The sequence below is a fragment of the Coregonus lavaretus genome, assembly GCF_964263955.1.
Source record: "Coregonus lavaretus genome assembly, chromosome: 12".
NCBI classification, from domain to species: domain Eukaryota; kingdom Metazoa; phylum Chordata; class Actinopteri; order Salmoniformes; family Salmonidae; genus Coregonus; species Coregonus lavaretus.
This window is the reverse complement of record NC_139999.1, coordinates 17832511-17852265: the sequence shown is the minus strand read 5'-3', so window position 1 is coordinate 17852265 and position 19755 is coordinate 17832511. Positions and strand designations below refer to the sequence as shown.

The 19755-nt window shown below is 47.5% G+C and overlaps 1 protein-coding gene across 2 annotated transcripts in view; it reads right to left on the bottom strand.

Annotated features, from left to right (window-relative positions):
- The window catches only part of LOC311139054 (inositol 1,4,5-trisphosphate-gated calcium channel ITPR1-like), a gene marked incomplete at both ends in the record, with an annotated part of 129615 nt that overhangs the window by 41256 nt on the left and 68604 nt on the right, over nucleotides 1-19755 (bottom strand). For both annotated transcript variants that reach the window (XM_084173906.1, XM_084173907.1), the window contains 8 exons: nucleotides 5478-5670; nucleotides 6274-6372; nucleotides 6892-7029; nucleotides 7132-7227; nucleotides 7396-7506; nucleotides 7883-8083; nucleotides 10812-11059; nucleotides 11371-11560. In XM_084173906.1, the coding sequence (XP_084030032.1) occupies nucleotides 5478-5670; nucleotides 6274-6372; nucleotides 6892-7029; nucleotides 7132-7227; nucleotides 7396-7506; nucleotides 7883-8083; nucleotides 10812-11059; nucleotides 11371-11560 (1276 nt within the window). The remainder of the gene's footprint in view (nucleotides 1-5477; nucleotides 5671-6273; nucleotides 6373-6891; nucleotides 7030-7131; nucleotides 7228-7395; nucleotides 7507-7882; nucleotides 8084-10811; nucleotides 11060-11370; nucleotides 11561-19755) is intronic.

Below are 19755 nucleotides of genomic sequence, written 5' to 3'. Positions count from 1 at the left end.
GTAGACTTGGGGATGAGGGCATCAACAATCGCACCATGAGTTACTACTGTAGGACAATGCTTCATCAGATAATGACTCTTCCTCATAGGCTTAGTGTTTGCAAACAGATTCTGAGAGACATCATCTTATTTTCAAAGCGTCTTATCCTCTACCTCCTCAGAAACTCCTTTCCTCTCTAGCTCTCTTGAATCACTCTCTCCCCAGTCTCCCTCATGGCGTCTGGATCCCACTCATCAGTAGTTAGTCCTAATCTGGTCATGTCCTCCACCAGGGAGCAGTCCTATAGATGGCTCATGTCAGGGAACTTTCTGCTCTCTCTCAGTCTCTCCTGCCTCAACCCTTGTGAGCCTGTGGCCAGCAGTTGTGTCTGAAGGGAGTATGGACTGCTCCTGTACTGACTGTCTGCTGGATCCTGGACTGACTCTCTCTGGAAGAGACCCACTCAGACTGACCTCCAATCTCATTACACCCTGGGAGAGGATCACCCCCTGTTCTCAGAGAAGCTCAGCCTCTCTTCTAGCTATCTATACTCTCCCTCCTTTCCTACATGTACTCAGTGTAGTAAACAATCAGAATATATCCCACGTGATTATTTGTGTGTGTGTGTGTGTGTTACTGGCGTGGCGCACATCCCTGCAGCCCCCACAAGGCGGAGCGGACCCCATTTTTGGGGGTTGGGGACAGCATATGAACATATCTTAAGCCATGAAAGAAATTGCACAATTTTCTCTCAGCCTTTTGCAAAATGTGTACAATAGCAGGAAATTAGCTCAGAGATTCTTGAAAGTTGGGACAATCCTTGTCCAGCAAGGAAACTTTATTTTGATAGTAAAAAAAAATCTGGATTTTGTTGCATTATTTGAGCTTAAAATGTACATTTAGGGGAATTTTATAGAGGAAATGTTTGGTTTTGGGAATTTTCTAAATACTTTCAATATTATTCATTTCCATGTCACCGCTATGCCTGGAAATTCCTTTGTCAGGAGCAAAGGATCCTAATAAAAAAATATCCCAAAAAGTGTTTAAAATGAAAAAAACTGATAATAATGGATATTAACTGAAAAATGATCTCATGCAGTTTCTTGCAATAGCCCTCTGTGACTTTAAATAATATTTATCTCAAAACTGTAATTCCTAAAAGATGCTTCCGGATATTTGGTCAACTCCGTCAGGGTCAGTTATACCATAAGGACCCCTTATTCATGTCCTCATTACATGTACCATACACAAAAAAAATGTATGCACGCATGACTGTAAGTCGCTTTGGATAAAGCGTCTGCTAAATGGCATATTATTATTATTATTATTATTATTATTATGTAGTGCAACAATACCACTCATGGTCTGTAAAGTTCTCTACTTTTGATAGATTTAAACAAACAATATTGGAATCACCATGGTTACAAGCATAAACTGTCAACTCTATCTGCCCGATAGAATATTAATTTTGGTTCACATATGTAACATTTAATTTGGTTTTAGAGTAATAAATCAACTAAGGAAAACAATGCAATTTTGTCAACTCCGTAAAACGTCAACTCCGTCAGAGTGCTGAAAGATCTGATAGAATGGTTATGTTTTTATTGGGGATTTTCAAATGAATCATTTTCCAGTTTTACAAATGCTTGTAATGAACAGAAATACAGTGCCTTCAGAAAGTTGTGTTGTGTTACAGCCTGAATTTAAAATGAATTAAATTTAGATTTTTTGTCACTGTCACAATACCCCATAATGTCAAAGTGGAATTATGTTTTGAGAAATATTTACAAATTAATAAAAAACATAAAGCTGAAATGTCTTGAGTCAATAAGTGTTCCTTTTGTTATGGCAAGCCTAAATAAGTTCAGAAGTAAAAATGTGCTTAACAAGTCACATAATAACTTGCAAGGACTCACGCTGTTTGCAATAATAACATTATTTTTAAATGACTACCCCATCTCCGTACCCCACACATACAATTATCTGTAAGGTCCCTCATTTGAGCAGTGAATTTCAAGCACAGATACAAAAAAAGACATGGGAGTTTTTCCAATGGTTTGCAAATAAGGGCACCTCCTACTGGTAGATTAGTAAAAATAAATAGAAAATAAACATTGAATATCCCTTTGAGCATGGTGAAGTTATTAATTACACTTTGGATGGTGTGTCAATACACCCACTCACTACAAAAGATACAAGTGCCATTCCTAACTCAGTTGCCGGAGAGGAAGGAAACTGCTCAGGGATTTCACCTTAAGGGTAATGGTGATTTTAAAACAGAGTTTAATGGCTGTGATAGGAGATAACTGAGGACGTATCAACAACATTGTAGTTACTCCACAATACTAACATAAATGACAGAGTGAAAAGAAGGAAGCCTGTACAGAATACAAATATTCCAAAACATGCATTCTGTTTGCAATAAGGCACTAAAGCAGTGGTCACCAACCTTTTCTGAATCAAGATCACTATTGTGTCAAAATGCAAGCCGACATCTACCGCTCAAAACATGACTTTAAAAAAACATATGCCTATGCAACATTAACCAGTTAAAAACAGTTATGTTGCAATGAGGTTTGTGCAGTAAGCAATAGGCCCAATACGTTATAACTGCATATTGGCTAAGCTTGAATTGCCCTGCCAATGTTGTTCTTCTCAGACCATTTTTAAAATTATATTTCAACATGTTCGGTATATGATCATACTGGTAATAGGTAATTTGTTGTATTACTTGTGATGCACAGTTGAGAGAGCATACAAATTTGCTTATTTATTTTTTACTGGACTGATGGCCTGCTTCTGATGGTCAGTCTGAGGGGAGGAAGGGCGCAGCAGTGAGGCTGCCTCTCACCCGACTCACCGTCCCTCCTCTCTCCCTCCCTCCACTGAGAAAAGGGGACAGTCTTCCAGCAGGTGGCGAAACTTAAGTCGGACTGCATTATTTCTGCATTATGCACCAATTCATGTTGTTATTCCTATGACCAGAGAATATTCCTAGATATTAAAAAGACACAAGCCGCTAATAATAATAATAATAACACAAGCTTATCAAAGCACTTTGCTATACTCATTCATTGCTGTTGCAGTGCTGGTTGTAGCGTGAGTGGAAGTAGGGAGAATGCGAATTTTATGGCTTACAAAAGTGTTGAACAAAGTGTTGACAGTCATGAATAACAACTTAAACATGAACTTACTCATAAAAACAGCAGCTCTTTGCTGTATTCGTTAATTTCCCTCTTTAGACATGGTTTAAAAAGTTGCTAAATCTCACAGTATCAACTTTGCTGTGCATTAGAGGCTTCTTTTTACAGTCAATGGCGTGAGGAAACGGTGCAGACACAGTGATCAGAGCTATCTGATTGGCCAGTGGTAGGCTTACAAGTGCACTTGTTTTGCTGTCTGGGCCTGTTGGGTAGGCGGAGTTCTACCTTCAGACACATGAAATGGTTCAAAATGGGAACACTTTGCCTTCCCGGCACTAGGGCTGCAAAATCAAGTGCACCCACTGCCAACAGCGTGAAACAAGGCTTTATCGTTGGGTGTTTTACAGAAATGTTTGGTTATCGACTAGGAATACCGGTTGGTGACCACTGCACTAAATAAATACTGCAAAAGAACGTGGCAAAGAAATTAACCTTTTGTCCTGAATTCAAAGCGTTATGTTAGGGGCAAATCCAACACAACATGTCGCTGAGTACCACTCTTCATATTTTCAAGCATGGTGGTGGCTGCATCATGTTTTTGGCATGCTTGTCATCGGCAAGGATTAGGTAGTTTTTTTAGGATAAAAAAAACGGAATAGAGCTAAGCACAGGCAAAATCCTAGAGGAAAACTTGGTTCAGTCAGCTTTCCAACAGTCACTGGGAGACAAATTCACCTTTCAGCAGGACAATAACCTAAAACACAAGGCCAAATATACACTGGAGTTGCTTACCAAGACGACATTGAATGTTCCCGAGTGGCTTGGTTACAGTTTGACTTAAAATCTGCTTGAAAAATCTATGGCAAGAAAAATGATCAACAACCAACTTGACAGAGCTTGAATAATTTTTTAAAGAATATTGTACAATCCAGGTCCAGGTGTGCAAAGCTCTTAGACCGAGAAAGACTCACAGCTGTAATCGCTGCCAAAGGTGATTCTAACATGTATTGACTCAGGGGGTTGAATACTTATCAAGATACACTGAGTGAACAAAACATTAAGAACACCTTCCTAATATTGAGTTGCACGCACTGTGTCTGTTATGAGTATCTGTTGTCAACTCTGTCAGTGGTTTGTCAACTCCGTCACTGATGTAGTCAATTCTTTGTTAATATACTGAAAAAATATTTAAATCACTGTTCTGCAACATACAGTATGCTTAAACAACTTAAGTATTTGCTGTGCTAGTACTAAGGGATAATGTTTGCTTTATAAATGTTGTTTTATGTTCTAAATCTAGAAAAACATGCCAAAATGCTAATGAAATTAGCCCTGGAGCATTTAATAGTGCTATTAAACAAAACAAAAAAGAGGTTTGGAGATTTGTATTTCATATTTGAATAATCTAATGTTAGAATTAAACAATCAAGGCCATTAAACACTTGTTGGACAATAATTAAAACAATTTAATGCCTTTTATGGTGTCTGACAGAGTAGACATAAATCCAGTTAGTTGCATTTTATGAAAATGTTTAAAAAAATTAAGTGGTTGTTCCTTTACATGGTGTGATAGCTGATACTTCGTTGTATCAAAATATATAGTTCACATTTTGTTAATATTAAGACAAATATTTGTGGACAAAAAGTTGACTGTCCCATCTTTCAAGAATCCCTGAGCTGTAAAACAGCAACATTTTCTATCAGCCTCGTGGCAAAATGTGTAAAATAGCATTAGATTAGCTATAATACTGCACATTTTTCTCTCCCCATGGAATAATTATTACTCTTTTTTTTATTTAAAAAAGGGAGGTTAGATGTAACAATGTATTAATTAAATACCATCTCAGTAGTCTATTACACTTCTTAATAAAGCATTGTGAATGACTTTATAATTAGATTATATAAGATGATATAAGATACTGTATAAGATGATGACTCAAATTGTATTCTATTGTGGGACGCTGCAGAAATGTGTTTTTGGGTGCCACCAAATGATGGACTAGTGCCACCAACTGAAAAAGTTAGTGGGACCAGTGCCACCAGGGGAAAATGTTAGTCTGGAGCCCTGCAACCTTACACTGTAAATATCTTAACATTTATCCACCTTATGTTATGTACTCTAACTTAACGTATAACCTTTGCATGCCCTCTCCCCTGCCTTCCTTCCCTCCAGGGTTCAGGGTGGGTCTCTGGCCCACACATGGAGGACCTGACCCAGCCTGGGGAGTCTCCTGAGGGGCCCTGAGGGGTCAGGGAGGGGTGAGGGCATGTAAAGCAGTTACCTAGTATAGAGAGGTAGGGAGAGGGACGCACAGGGAACCGTGTTTGCGTTACCAGTGGTTGGCTCTTGAGTACCTCGCAGCTTCTTCTGCCAGTTCATCTCGTTGAAGAGGTCCTCGGAGCGCAGGAAGAAGTCGTTGATCTTGCTGCCCTGCTCGTCACGCTCCGTGGTGTAGTACACCCGCAGCTTGGACTCGTTGGTGAGGAACTCACAGATGTTGGGCACGGGGAAGACTATCTGCTCCATGGTGCGATCCAGCCGCACAATCTGGACACAACCACATGCAGCCAGTGCTGCCCGTCACAGACCCTCTCTCTCAGGGGGGGACGGCAACTCTAGGCCCTGGACTGGGTAGGCCCCAAACTTTATGGTTAGATAGTGGCATGTCGGTGCCTATTCTTCACCTTGGAAAACTGTCTAAAACATGATCTGGCTATAATAGACTGTTTTATACTTGAAGAGGAGTAAGGAGGGCAATTGTTTGTGTATAAAAGCACAGTACAACACCTTACACACTCATTTGATAAGCTCTTCCTTGTTTGAGGTTTTGTGCATTCTCAACAGAAAGCATTCTTTCCCTTTCCTGAGCTCACAGTGGAACACATGCAAACATGCCAAGGATGCTTGTAATTTTCATACACTAACAAAACACAAAATACTGACAGCAGGCCAAGAAAGCGGGCCAAGAAAAACAATATGACTGTCACATGGCTAGGGTAAGGAAAAGTCCAAACATATTGCCAAAATACATGTTGCAATCCACCAAAGTTAATACAGGGGTAATAAAACAGAAAACTACATGGTGAAAACAGATTGGAAAAAATGAACCACAATGGCGGACTCTCCTGAATCATGGGTAAAATGACTGACCTCAATTTGAGCTGTGTGCTTGGCATAGAACTCCAGGGCATCATCCCCCTCCCCATAGGTCTTCAACATGCCCTGCAGCTCCTTGTTGTGGCGGGCCAACTGTATGAATGCACCAATGCTGTCAGGTGATGTATCACATTATCCTTGTGAATTTTTATTGTACTGTCATTGGTCAAGATTTACAATCAGGGTTTTCTAAGTCACCAACCAAAATTTTTTTGTGTCTATTTTCCTCATTGTATCTGACATGTGGCATGAAACGTGTTAGGTGTGGTCTGGGAGTTTCTCTAGCTGCCTGTGGGGACAGGGAACTGACACTGACACCAGACGTGTCTGACAGTACATGCCGCTGTTTGTCTTTGTCTGTACAGGATGTGGACTGTTCAGTTTTTCACACACTAGCATGCTGGGTATCATGCCTTGGGATCAAAATTTTTATTTACATAACTGAAACTGTCTGTTGTTCATCCACATAACTACTTGAATAGACACAGTCATGAATAGAGCTGTATTGTGCCTAAGTGGGGTTAGAGGGGAAGAGCTCTGATGTAATATGCCTATAGGTTGTATAGGAGCTGTTACAGGAGGTGTAAAGTTACATGCAGTGGTCTACAGTACCTGATGAGCCAGGATGTAGATGTTGTGGCCCACGTTTCGTGGAGAGGCCGCATGCTCTTCCTCACCATCTTCATCTTCCTCAGCAGGCTCCTCCGGCTCCACCTCCCCCTGCATGTAGGCCTTCTTTATCACCTCCACCTGCACGTCACAAACCAGACCGTCAGATAACTTCCCCTTAACAATATCCTCTGTGCCATGCCGTGCTGCAGGTATATCTGACTACCAATACATGGCACTCACCAGTTCTTTAGGCCTCATGTTGTACAGTATCCTCTCTGCATTCTCGCTGTCGTGGCGACTCTCCATGATGGCCAAGAGGAGCTTAGAGGCGTTATTCTGGAACAGAGAGAGAGAGGGGCAAGGGATACAGAACATCAGGAGGATGAATAACATTCAGGTTGTCATGAGTGCTGGTTGTTTAAAAATGCATTGAAACCAAGACAGAACAAAGGGATAAGAAAGGAATACACACAGCGTGCAACATGACTACTAAACCAAGACAACCTTGAGCTCCAGCACCAGGTCCATCCTCTTCTTGCCCAGGGGGTTGATGTCGTTGAGGATTAGAGCGATGATGATGTCGATACCGTTGCATTCATGAGTGGCGATGCAGTTCTGACAGAGAAACAGACATACAGGAAACTTTTTGACGTTGTATTTACGATTGAGTCAAAATATATCCAGATTAACCGGAAAACAATATTATTATTATATTGTTTAGTCTGACATGAACCTGCAAGAAAAAGCCATTCAAGGAACGCCTTTTTTTGTATGGAGCTGTGTACTGGGACCTATCTGGGCATGTAAAGAGAATTTAAAAGCTTAATTAAAGCACTGCCAAATAAGAACAACCCTGCAATTACTGAAATAGAGATATCAATTAGACGCAAACACTGGGTAATTTGACTTCAACGTTTCATGATACTGCATGTGCACATATAAAACAATGCTTTTGATCTAGGTAGCAGGAGGTGTGAGTGTGTGTGCCCACCTGGTTCTCATGGCAGGGTCCCTGGCAGTACTCTGTGAGGCTCTCTACTGTCTGGTTGATGAGGCCTACGTTCTTCTCATTGATGTAGAGTCCCAGCAGCCCCAGGCCTCCCGTGGTGCTGCCACAGATACAGTCCAGGAACTGCAGCGTCTCACACACCAGGTTATAGTTGTTCTTGTTGTTCTGACACCTCAGGAAGTTCTGGAGCGGAAAGAGACACAACTTTTAAGTTAGAGACACACTAATTCATACATTCATTCTAGACTTTGGCAATATGAACAATAACCTTAGATCCCTCTATGAATAAATGGGGTTATTCCACTGAAAACCTAAAAGGTACTAGCTTTGAGTATAATATTATCAGAAAATATAAATGATCAATATGCTATGTTAAAAAGGCTGCCTGTTATAGCTGCCCTCTGCCTAAGAGGCGGTGCATTTGCGTATAGCCCAGTACATCACTGGGGCCGAGGTCCTGGATGGCAGGGAGCTCTATACCAGGCGGTGTCAGAGGAAGGCCCTAAACATTTTCAAAGAGTCCAGCCACCCAAGTCATAGACTGTCCTCTCTGCTTCCGCACGGCAAGCGGTACCGATGCACCAAGTCTGGAACCAACAGGACCCTGAACAGCTTCTACCCCCAAGCCATAAGACTGCTAAATAGTTAGTTAAATAGTTAACCAAATAGCTACCCGGACTATATGCATTGAGCCTTTTTGCACTAACTTTGACTCATCACATATGCTGCTGCTACTGTTTATTATCATATCCACCTCAATTACCTCGTACCCCTGCACATTGACTCGGTACTGGTACTCTGTGTATATAGCCAAGTTATCGTTACTCAACGTGTATTTATTATTACTTTTATTAGGGCCCGTAAGTAAGCATTTCACTGTTAGTCTACACCTGTTGTTTACAGTAGCAGTGCGTGGGTAAAATCACTGGGGAAACCAAGCCCCCCTCCCACCAAAAGGCCATAATTCAACCTATGTGTTGTGATAATTGCATTGTTTGCTCTATAACCTGTTAATTAATACGCCTTGCGACCTTGATATATAGGCCTAAAGGCAGAGACAATAAGAACACACAGTGGCAGAATAAATTCAACCACACCTTTGTTTTATCACAAAACCAGATAGCAACCTCAGTCCAGTGAAGTACACAACGCATATTTCATGTACAGTAACAGACAGTTACATGACATACAGCATGGTCAAGCAAGTTAATGTTTCCCACGTTTTCGGACCACTAAACAACTATTGATTTAGAATCACAGAGAGTTACTGCAAGTCTCAAAGAAAACAGGAGCTGCCTCCACTATTCCAGCACCATTTCATCCTCAACATCATCAAATCACCTTTGCTTAGTCTAATACAGTGACAACTAAAAAATACCAAAAACGATTTAGTCCAATCAACATAAGCTAAATATGATGTGGCTGCCTATGGTTCTGATTTCTGTGTTTGTGCATGCGCGTTCGTGCAAGTAGAAAAACATGTTGACTCACCCTACTTGCCAATGCCATCCTCCTTTCTTTCATGTTGACAAACCGGTCTATCACGCTGTCATACAGTACACGCTTTAATTTTTTGTTGTTGTCCTAGGCTACCTGTCTAAAATGCTTGCTTGCCTAACTTCCATTCATGGGCAACTTTAGCTAGTTAACATTAGCCTTCTACATTTAGCTACATATTGAACTTCCATCCTCTCAGGCCAGGGGCACAACAATGTATAAATTAATCGTTGGATCAGAATCACCGTTATAATCATTGGCCAGTACGTAGAATTAAGTCCAAATCCCTATCTCCATCCATGGCTAATTTAGGAAAGGGACCATTTTAGCTAGCTAGCTAGCTAGCTAGCCACTGGAGGACAACAACACAACGAGATGCAACAATTCACGTTTTTCTGTCAATGACGTATGCTCTCAATGGGATTTGATAGGAGTGACGCCAAAATCAAAGCTGGCTTCCCTTGACACTTTTTTTGGTGCGCCAGGACCATTCACAGATGAGCTTGCTCAGTTTAGCTCAACGATGATTGGCTATTTAAAAAAATATATATTATCAAGGGAGGCCAACTGCTCGCTGGCTTCCCTTGCCTTCAATGCTATGGGCAGCAACAATGTCATACTCGTTTGGACCAGACAGCATCAGATAGATGGCCTACACATAGAGAGACAGAGGGGCGCTGTTTCGCTCACGGATGCTTTCTCCTGTGAGATACATTCAGCCTCTTGCGAATTGAAGGAAAATAATGAAACAAATTAAAAAAACAAAAGATACATATTTTTTTGTCAATTCTTTTGGGAAGCCTGGCTTTCCTTGACATCCATGAATACACGCCACTGGTTGTTTACGAAGCATGTGACGAATCAAATTGAATTTTATTAGAGTTTAATTCAATGGCTGGATTATTTAGTGATGAGACGCATCTTTAACTCGTGTGTCTAAACATGTCAATGAGATTAAACCATGATTAGCTTAGCCCGCTGTGTTTGGCTCAGGATCAATCCATCCAGGCCACATGCACAAGACTGATGATGAACCATTGTGATTCAGCATCCAGCTATCTGTCAATGATGTGGAGCCTTGACCTTACTCCACAGAGTATGTTAGTGGGGGAAGTTCACTGTCTGTCTGAGATATTGAACCTCCCCATTTCCAAACACAACCACACTCGTCCTCATAGTGAAACCAGACTGAGCGCTATCAGATACGGAAACAGTTGCATCACGTTGTTCCAACAAATAATGTCTATTTTCACCATCTGGTTTCATTTCTGTATAAAGATCTGTTGATGAAAATGTACCAATACTGAAACTGTAAGTGTGCCATAGGGCCTGGGCAACCATTGCAGCCCCCCTTTATAACTAACTGGTGTAATGTAAACCACAGTAGTGCCCCCTGGTGGTGTGGCTGACCAACCTGCAGCTCCCTGTTGTGGTTCTCACACAGCAGCTGCATTAGGCGCAGGATGGGCTGCATGATGGTAATAATGACGCTCATCTCCCCCTCTTGGTCGTCAGGCGTGCTGGCGGGGCCCTGACCCTCGGCGGCGGCCAGGTGCTCCTCGGCCTCGGCCTCACGGCGGTACGTGGTGAACGCCTTCTTAGTGACCGTGGACGCTTCCACCAGCTGCTCCTTGACCTCCTCCGTCACCACACTAACCGGCACTGTAGCCACCACCTTCCCTGGTAAAATAAGAATGTGAGGAATAAGAGACACTCACAACAAAGGGGACACCAGAGAAACATAGGGCAGAGTCTCACTGTACAGTGTGTACACAGGAGCAGAGCTGGAGCTGTCACAGACCTTGAACTTCATCATCGGGCCCCAACTTACACTTCAGTGTCAAACAACTGTATGTATTTGTGAATTACTGATTTATGATATCTTCTGAGTGTAGTAAATTCACCGTATTGACTGTCTCACTTGACAGGACCAGGATGTTGTTCAAACCAGGCCCGTTACCCTGACCCCTGACCTTTCTTTCCTTTAGCGGCGGGCGTGTCCTTGTCTGGGGGCTCCTCGTCCTTCTTCTTGCTGCCCAGGTCGCTGGTGTTGACGGTCACAGTGGCCTTGATCTCCTGCTGGGCCAGCTTCATCCTCTCATAGAACACCTTGAAGAACATCTCTGACTTGTTTTCCCCCGTCAGACGCATGAAGAAGGATTTCTGAACATGGACAAGAAGAACAAGTAAATGTTGCAGAGTTAAGAGGTTTTGTTTCATTTCATTCTGTGTTAATAAGGGAATTGGTAGCTAGAGGGATTCATAGTGACGTATTAATGATAATGTTGTCAGATCATCTACATACAGTGGGGGAAAAAAGTATTTAGTCAGCCACCAATTGTGCAAGTTCTCCCACTTAAAAAGATGAGAGAGGCCTGTAATTTTCATCATAGGTACACGTCAACTATGACAGACAAATTGAGATTTTTTTTTCCAGAAAATCACATTGTAGGATTTTTAATGAATTTATTTGCAAATTATGGTGGAAAATAAGTATTTGGTCACCTACAAACAAGCAAGATTTCTGGCTCTCACAGACCTGTAACTTCTTCTTTAAGAGGCTCCTCTGTCCTCCACTCGTTACCTGTATTAATGGCACCTGTTTGAACTTGTTATCAGTATAAAAGACACCTGTCCACAACCTCAAACAGTCATACTCCAAACTCCACTATGGCCAAGACCAAAGAGCTTTCAAAGGACACCAGAAACCAAATTGTAGACCTGCACCAGGCTGGGAAGACTGAATCTGCAATAGGTAAGCAGCTTGGTTTGAAGAAATCAACTGTGGGAGCAATTATTAGGAAATGGAAGACATACAAGACCACTGATAATCTCCCTCAATCTGGGGCTCCACGCAAGATCTCACCCCGTGGGGTCAAAAGGATCACAAGAACGGTGAGCAAAAATATCCCAGAACCACACGGGGGGACCTAGTGAATGACCTGCAGAGAGCTGGGACCAAAGTAACAAAGCCTACCATCAGTAACACACTACGCCGCCAGGGACTCAAATCCTGCAGTGCCAGACGTGTCCCCCTGCTTAAGCCAGTACATGTCCAGGCCTGTCTGAAGTTTGCTAGAGTGCATTTGGATGATCCAGAAGAGGATTGGGAGAATGTCATATGGTCAGATGAAACCAAAATAGAACTTTTTGGTAAAAACTCAACTCGTCGTGTTTGGAGGACAAAGAATGCTGAGTTGCATCCAAAGAACACCATACCTACTGTGAAGCATGGGGGTGGAAACATCATGCTTTGGGGCTGTTTTTCTGCAAAGGCACCAGGACGACTGATCCGTGTAAAGGAAAGAATGAATGGGGCCATGTATCGTGAGATTTTGAGTGAAAACCTCCTTCCATCAGCAAGGGCATTGAAGATGAAACGTGGCTGGGTGTTTCAGCATGACAATGATCCCAAACACACCGCCCGGGCAACGAAGGAGTGGCTTCGTAAGAAGCATTTCAAGGTCCTGGAGTGGCCTAGCCAGTCTCCAGATCTCAACCCCATAGAAAATCTTTGGAGGGAGTTGAAAGTCCGTGTTGCCCAGCGACAGCCCCAAAACATCACTGCTCTAGAGGAGATCTGCATGGAGGAATGGGCCAAAATACCAGCAACAGTGTGTGAAAACCTTGTGAAGACTTACAGAAAACGTTTGACCTGTGTCATTGCAAACAAAGAGTATATAACAAAGTATTGAGAAACTTTTGTTATTGACCAAATACTTATTTTCCACCATAATTTGCAAATAAATTCATAAAAAATCCTACAATGTGATTTTCTGGATTTTTTTTTCTCATTTTGTCTGTCATAGTTGACGTGTACCTATGATGAAAATTACAGGCCTCTCTCATTGTCACACCCTGGCTCTGGGGACTCTATATGTTGAGCCAGGGTGTGTAGATTCTATGTGTTTGTGTTCTATGTTTATTATCTAGTTCTTGTATTTCTATGTTGGCCAGAGTGGTTCTCAATCAGAGGCAACGAGTGTCAGCTGTTGCTGGTTGTCTCTGATTGGGAACCACATTTAGACAGGCTGTTTTCCCACAGTAGTTGTGGGATCTTGTTCCGTGTTGGTTGTGTTAGACCTAGGACGTCACGTTATCGTTTGTTGTTTTGTTTATTGTGTGCACTTAATAAAATAAGTATGTATGCATTTCACACTGCGCCTTGGTCCTCCTCCTTCGACGATCGTGACAGAAGATCCCACCAAACCAGGACCAAGCAGCGTGTCCAGGAGCAGGCAGCCTGGACATGGGAGGAGATATTGGACGGGAAAGGGTCCTGGACTTGGGAGGAGATCCAGGCCTGGATGGATCGGCGTCCGTGGGAAGAGACGGTGGAGGCGCGCCGTAGAGAGGAGCAACGGCGTCAACAGTGTCGTCGTTGGACGGACGAGAGGCAACCCCAAAAAATGTTTAGGGGGGGGCACACGGCATGGGCGACGGGGCAGCAGGAGGCAGTTACAGGGCGTATTGGGAGGTTAGGTGAGGAGGCCACCAGGTTAAGGGGGCTATTGGTCCAGAGGGAGCAGGAGTTAGTGGTTCAGAGGGAGGAGCTACTGGAGGCGATAAGGGAGAAGGAGAGAGTAGAGGCACGGCGAGAGGAACTGTGTAGGCAGCTGAGGGAGCGGAGGGTTATGAAGAAACCCAGTCCCGCTCCTCACACCAAGCAAGTGGCGCCAGCCCGGCCCGGCCTGTTCCTGCCACTCGCACCAAGCCTACGGTGCGCGTCGCCAGCCCGGCCTATTCCTGCCCCTCGCACCAAGCCTACGGTGCGCGTCGCCAGCCCGGCCCGGCCTGTTCCGGCTCCCCGCACCAAGCCTACGGTGCGCGTCGCCAGCCCGGCCCGGCCTGTTCCTGCTCCCCGCACCAAGCCAATGGTGCGCGTTGCCAGCCCGGCCTGTTCCTGCTCCCCGCACCAAACCAATGGTGCGCGTCGCCTGCCCGGCCTGTTCCTGCCCCTCGCACCAAGCCTACGGTGCGCGTCGCCAGCCCGGCCCGGCCTGTTCCTGCTCCCCGCACCAAGCTAATAGTGCGCGTCACCAGCCCGGCCCGGCCTATTCCTGCCCCTCGCACCAAGCCTACGGTGCGCGTCGCCAGCCCGGCCCGGCCTGTTCCTGCCACTCGCACCAAGCCTACGGTGCGCGTCGCCAGCCCGGCCCGGCCTGTTCCTGCCACTCGCACCAAGCCTACGGTGCGCGTCGCCAGCCCGGCCCGGCCTATTCCTGCTCCTCGCACCAAGCCTACGGTGCGCGTCGCCAGCCCGGCCCGGCCTGTTCCTGCCACTCGCACCAAGCCTACGGTGCGCGTCGCCAGCCCGGCCCGGCCTATTCCTGCTCCCCGCACCAAGCTAATAGTGCGCGTCGCCAGCCCGGCCCGGCCTATTCCTGCCCCTCGCACCAAGCCTACGGTGCGCGTCGCCAGCCCGGCCCGGCCTGTTCCTGCCCCTCGCACCAAGCCTACGGTGCGCGTCGCCAGCCCGGCCCGGCCTGTTCCTGCTCCCCGCACCAAGCTAATAGTGCGCGTCGCCAGCCCGGCCCGGCCTATTCCTGCCCCTCGCACCAAGCCTACGGTGCGCGTCGCCAGCCCGGCCCGGCCTGTTCCTGCCACTCGCACCAAGCCTACGGTGCGCGTCGCCAGCCCGGCCCGGCCTGTTCCTGCTCCCCGCACCAAGCCTACGGTGCGCGTCGCCAGCCCGGCCCGGCCTGTTCCTGCTCCCCGCACCAAGCCAATGGTGCGCGTTGCCAGCCCGGCCTGTTCCTGCTCCCCGCACCAAACCAATGGTGCGCGTCGCCTGCCCGGCCTGTTCCTGCCCCTCGCACCAAGCCTACGGTGCGCGTCGCCAGCCCGGCCCGGCCTGTTCCTGCTCCCCGCACCAAGCTAATAGTGCGCGTCACCAGCCCGGCCCGGCCTATTCCTGCCCCTCGCACCAAGCCTACGGTGCGCGTCGCCAGCCCGGCCCGGCCTGTTCCTGCCACTCGCACCAAGCCTACGGTGCGCGTCGCCAGCCCGGCCCTGCCTGTTCCTGCCACTCGCACCAAGCCTACGGTGCGCGTCGCCAGCCCGGCCCGGCCTATTCCTGCTCCTCGCACCAAGCCTACGGTGCGCGTCGCCAGCCCGGCCCGGCCTGTTCCTGCCACTCGCACCAAGCCTACGGTGCGCGTCGCCAGCCCGGCCCGGCCTATTCCTGCTCCCCGCACCAAGCTAATAGTGCGCGTCGCCAGCCCGGCCCGGCCTATTCCTGCCCCTCGCACCAAGCCTACGGTGCGCGTCGCCAGCCCGGCCCGGCCTGTTCCTGCCCCTCGCACCAAGCCTACGGTGCGCGTCGCCAGCCCGGCCCGGCCTGTTCCTGCTCCCCGCACCAAGCTAATAGTGCGCGTCGCCAGCCCGGCCCGGCCTATTCCTGCCCCTCGCACCAAGCCTACGGTGCGCGTCGCCAGCCCGGCCCGGCCTGTTCCTGCCACTCGCACCAAGCCTACGGTGCGCGTCGCCAGCCCGGCCCGGCCTGTTCCTGCCACTCGCACCAAGCCTACGGTGCGCGTCGCCAGCCCGGCCCAGCCTATTCCTGCCCCTCGCACCAAGCCAGGGGTGCGCATCGTCAGCCCGGTACGGCCCATTCCTGCTCCACGCACCAGGCCAAGGGTGCGCATCGTCAGCCCGGTACGGCCCATTCCTGCTCCACGCACCAAGCCTACGGTGCGCGTCGCCAGCCCGGCCCGGCCTGTTCCTGCCACTCGCACCAAGCCTACGGTGCGCGTCGCCAGCCCGGCCCGGCCTGTTCCTGCCACTCGCACCAAGCCTACGGTGCTCGTCGCCAGCCCGGCCCGGCCTATTCCTGCTCCTCGCACCAAGCCTACGGTGCGCGTCGCCAGCCCGGCCCGGCCTGTTCCTGCCACTCGCACCAAGCCTACGGTGCGCGTCGCCAGCCCGGCCCGGCCTATTCCTGCCCCTCGCACCAAGACAGGGGTGCGCATCGTCAGCCCGGTACGGCCCATTCCTGCTCCACGCACCAGGCCAAGGGTGCGCATCGTCAGCCCGGTACGGCCCGTTCCTGCTCCACGCACCAAGCCAGGGATGCGCATCGTCATCCCGGTACGGCCCGTTCCTGCTCCCCGCACCAAGCCAGGGGTGCGCATCGTCAGCCCGGTCCGGCCCGTTGCTGCTCCACGCACCAAGCCAGGGGTGCGCATCGTCAGCCCGGTCCGGCCCGTTCCTGCTCCACGCACCAAGCCAGGGGTGCGCGTCGTCAGTCCGGCACAACCCGTGCCTGGTCAGGTACCGGTCAGCTGCTCCACACCGGAGCCTAAGCAATCCGCTCCTACGATGTCCAGTCCAGCTCCAGCCAGCGGGGCCAGACCGGACCAGGGGCGCTACGGGGGGATTGTTGGAGGGTGGTGGTCAAGCCCGGAGCCGGAACCGCCTCCGAGGAGGAATGCCCACCCAGCCCTCCCCTGTTTGATTTATGTTTAGGCGCGGTCGCAGTCCGCGCCTTTGGGGGGGGGGTACTGTCACACCCTGGCTCTGGGGACTCTATATGTTGAGCCAGGGTGTGTAGATTCTATGTGTTTGTGTTCTATGTTTATTATCTAGTTCTTGTATTTCTATGTTGGCCAGAGTGGTTCTCAATCAGAGGCAACGAGTGTCAGCTGTTGCTGGTTGTCTCTGATTGGGAACCACATTTAGACAGGCTGTTTTCCCACAGTAGTTGTGGGATCTTGTTCCGTGTTGGTTGTGTTAGACCTAGGACGTCACGTTATCGTTTGTTGTTTTGTTTATTGTGTGCACTTAATAAAATAAGTATGTATGCATTTCACGCTGCGCCTTGGTCCTCCTCCTTCGACGATCGTGACACTCATCTTTTTAAGTGGGAGAACTTGCACAATTGGTGGCTGACTAAATATTTTTTTCCCCCACTGTGTGTATGTTTCCCATTTAACAAATACAAGGTAAACAGCTTAAAGGTCTAGTATGTTTGTTGTTCCGTTTGTTGGCAGTTTGACCACATCTCCGTACGTCCCTCCCTCCCTCCCTCCCTCCTTCCTATGCAGCCAGAGGCTCTCTCTCTGCAGCTCTGTTACATAACCCTCAGCTCTCAGCCCCCTGCCAAGGAAATAACCTGGAGTGTGTCCCTGTGCTCACCTGAATTCACACCATCTGCTCTCTGCCCCAGGGGCACAACTCTACTGTTACCGCGCAGGGCAGGCTGCACTGTACACACATTCACACAGAAAACATAGCCAGGTACACAGCAATCACAGCCAGGTACACAGCAATCACAGCCAGGTACACAACAATCACAGCCAGGTACACAGCAATCACAGCCAGGTACACAGCAATCACAGCCAGGTACACGGCAATCACAGCCAGGTACACAACAACTACAGCCAGGTACACAGCAATCACAGCCAGGTACACAGCAATCACAGGAAGTTTGTCAACTCAAATGAAGGTGGCTTTCAGGACATTCAGCATCAAGTACTTCAGTAATAATATAACCAAAACAAAAGACCAGAGGCAGGCGGGTGAGAGGGAAGAGGAAGGGGGTGGGAGGGGAGGAGGAGGAGAGGAGGAGAAGAGACCAAAGGCAGGATGGTGAGAGAGATGGGTGAGAGGGGAGGAGGGGAGACCAGAGGCAGGCGGGTGAGAGGGAAGAGGGAGGGGGTGGGAGGGGAGTGGGGTGGAGTGGAGATCAGAGGAAGGTGAGTAGAAAAACTGTGCATGCATTCAATAGTACTCACAGAGGTCCACCAGTAGCTAAGACCTGAGAGTACACACTGAAAGTTACAATTAAGTTAATCGAAGTACTGTAGTTTGTCCCCCTTTAAAATAACTTTCCAATAAACAACAAAAAGGTAGAAATAAGAAAGCATGCGGTTTGCTGACTTGTACTGGCTATCAGTTTCCAATTCTCTGGAACAGATTTATAATCTACAGTGAGGGAAAAAAGTATTTGATCCCCTGCTGATTTTGTACGTTTGCCCACTGACAAAGAAATTATCAGTCTATAATTTTAATGGCAGGTTTATTTGAACAGTGAGAGACAGAATAACAACAAATCCAGAAAAATGCATGTCAAAAATGTTATAAATTGATTTGCATTTTAATGAGGGAAATAAGTATTTGACCCCTCTGCAAAACATGACTTAGTACTTGGTGGCAAAACCCTTGTTGGCAATCACAGAGGTCAGACGTTTCTTGTAGTTGGCCACCAGGTTTGCACACATCTCAGGAGGGATTTTGTTCCACTCCTCTTTGCAGATCTTCTCCAAGTCATTAAGGTTTCGAGGCTGACGTTTGGCAACTCAAACCTTCAGCTCCCTCCACAGATTTTCTATGGGATTAAGGGCTGGAGACTGGCTAGGCCACTCCAGGACCTTAATGTGCTTCTTCTTGAGTCACTCCTTTGTTGCCTTGGCCGTGTGTTTTGGGGCATTGTCATGCTGGAATACCCATCCACGACCCATTTTCAATGCCCTGGCTGAGGGAAGGAGGTTCTCACCCAAGATTTGATGGTACATGGCCCCGTCCATCGTCCCTTTGATGTGGTGAAGTTGTCCTGTCCCCTTAGCAGAAAAACACCCCCAAAGCATAATGTTTCCACCTCCATGTTTGACGGCGGGGATGGTGTTCTTGGGGTCATAGGCAGCATTCCTCCTCCTCCAAACACGACGAGTTGAGTTAATGCCAAAGAGCTCGATTCTGGTCTCATCTGACCACAACACTTTCACCCAGTTCTCCTCTGAATCATTCAGATGTTCATTGGCAAACTTCAGACGGCCCTGTATATGTGCTTTCTTGAGCAGGGGGACCTTGCGGGCGCTGCAGGATTTCAGTCCTTCACGGCGTAGTGTGTTACCAATTGTTTTCTTGGTGCTATGGTCCCAGCTGCCTTGAGATCATTGACAAGATCCTCCTGTGTAGTTCTGGGCTGATTCCTCACCGTTCTCATGATCATTGCAACTCCACGAGGTGAGATCTTGCATGGCGCCCCAGGCCGAGGGAGATTGACAGTTATTTTGTGTATCTTCCATTTGCAAATAATCGCACCAACTGTTGTCACCTTCTCACCAAACTGCTTGGCGATGGTCTTGTAGCCCATTCCAGCCTTGTGTAGGACTACAATCTTGTCCCTGACATCCTTGGAGAGCTCTTTGGTCTTGGCCATGGTGGAGAGTTTGGAATCTGATTGATTGATTGCTTCTGTGGACAGGTGTCCTTTATACAGGTAACAAACTGAGATTAGGAGCACTCCCTTTAAGAGTGTGCTCCTAATCTCAGCTCGTTACCTGTATAAAAGACACCTGGGAGCCAGAAATCTTTCTGATTGAGAGGGGGTCAAATGCTTATTTCCCTCATTAAAA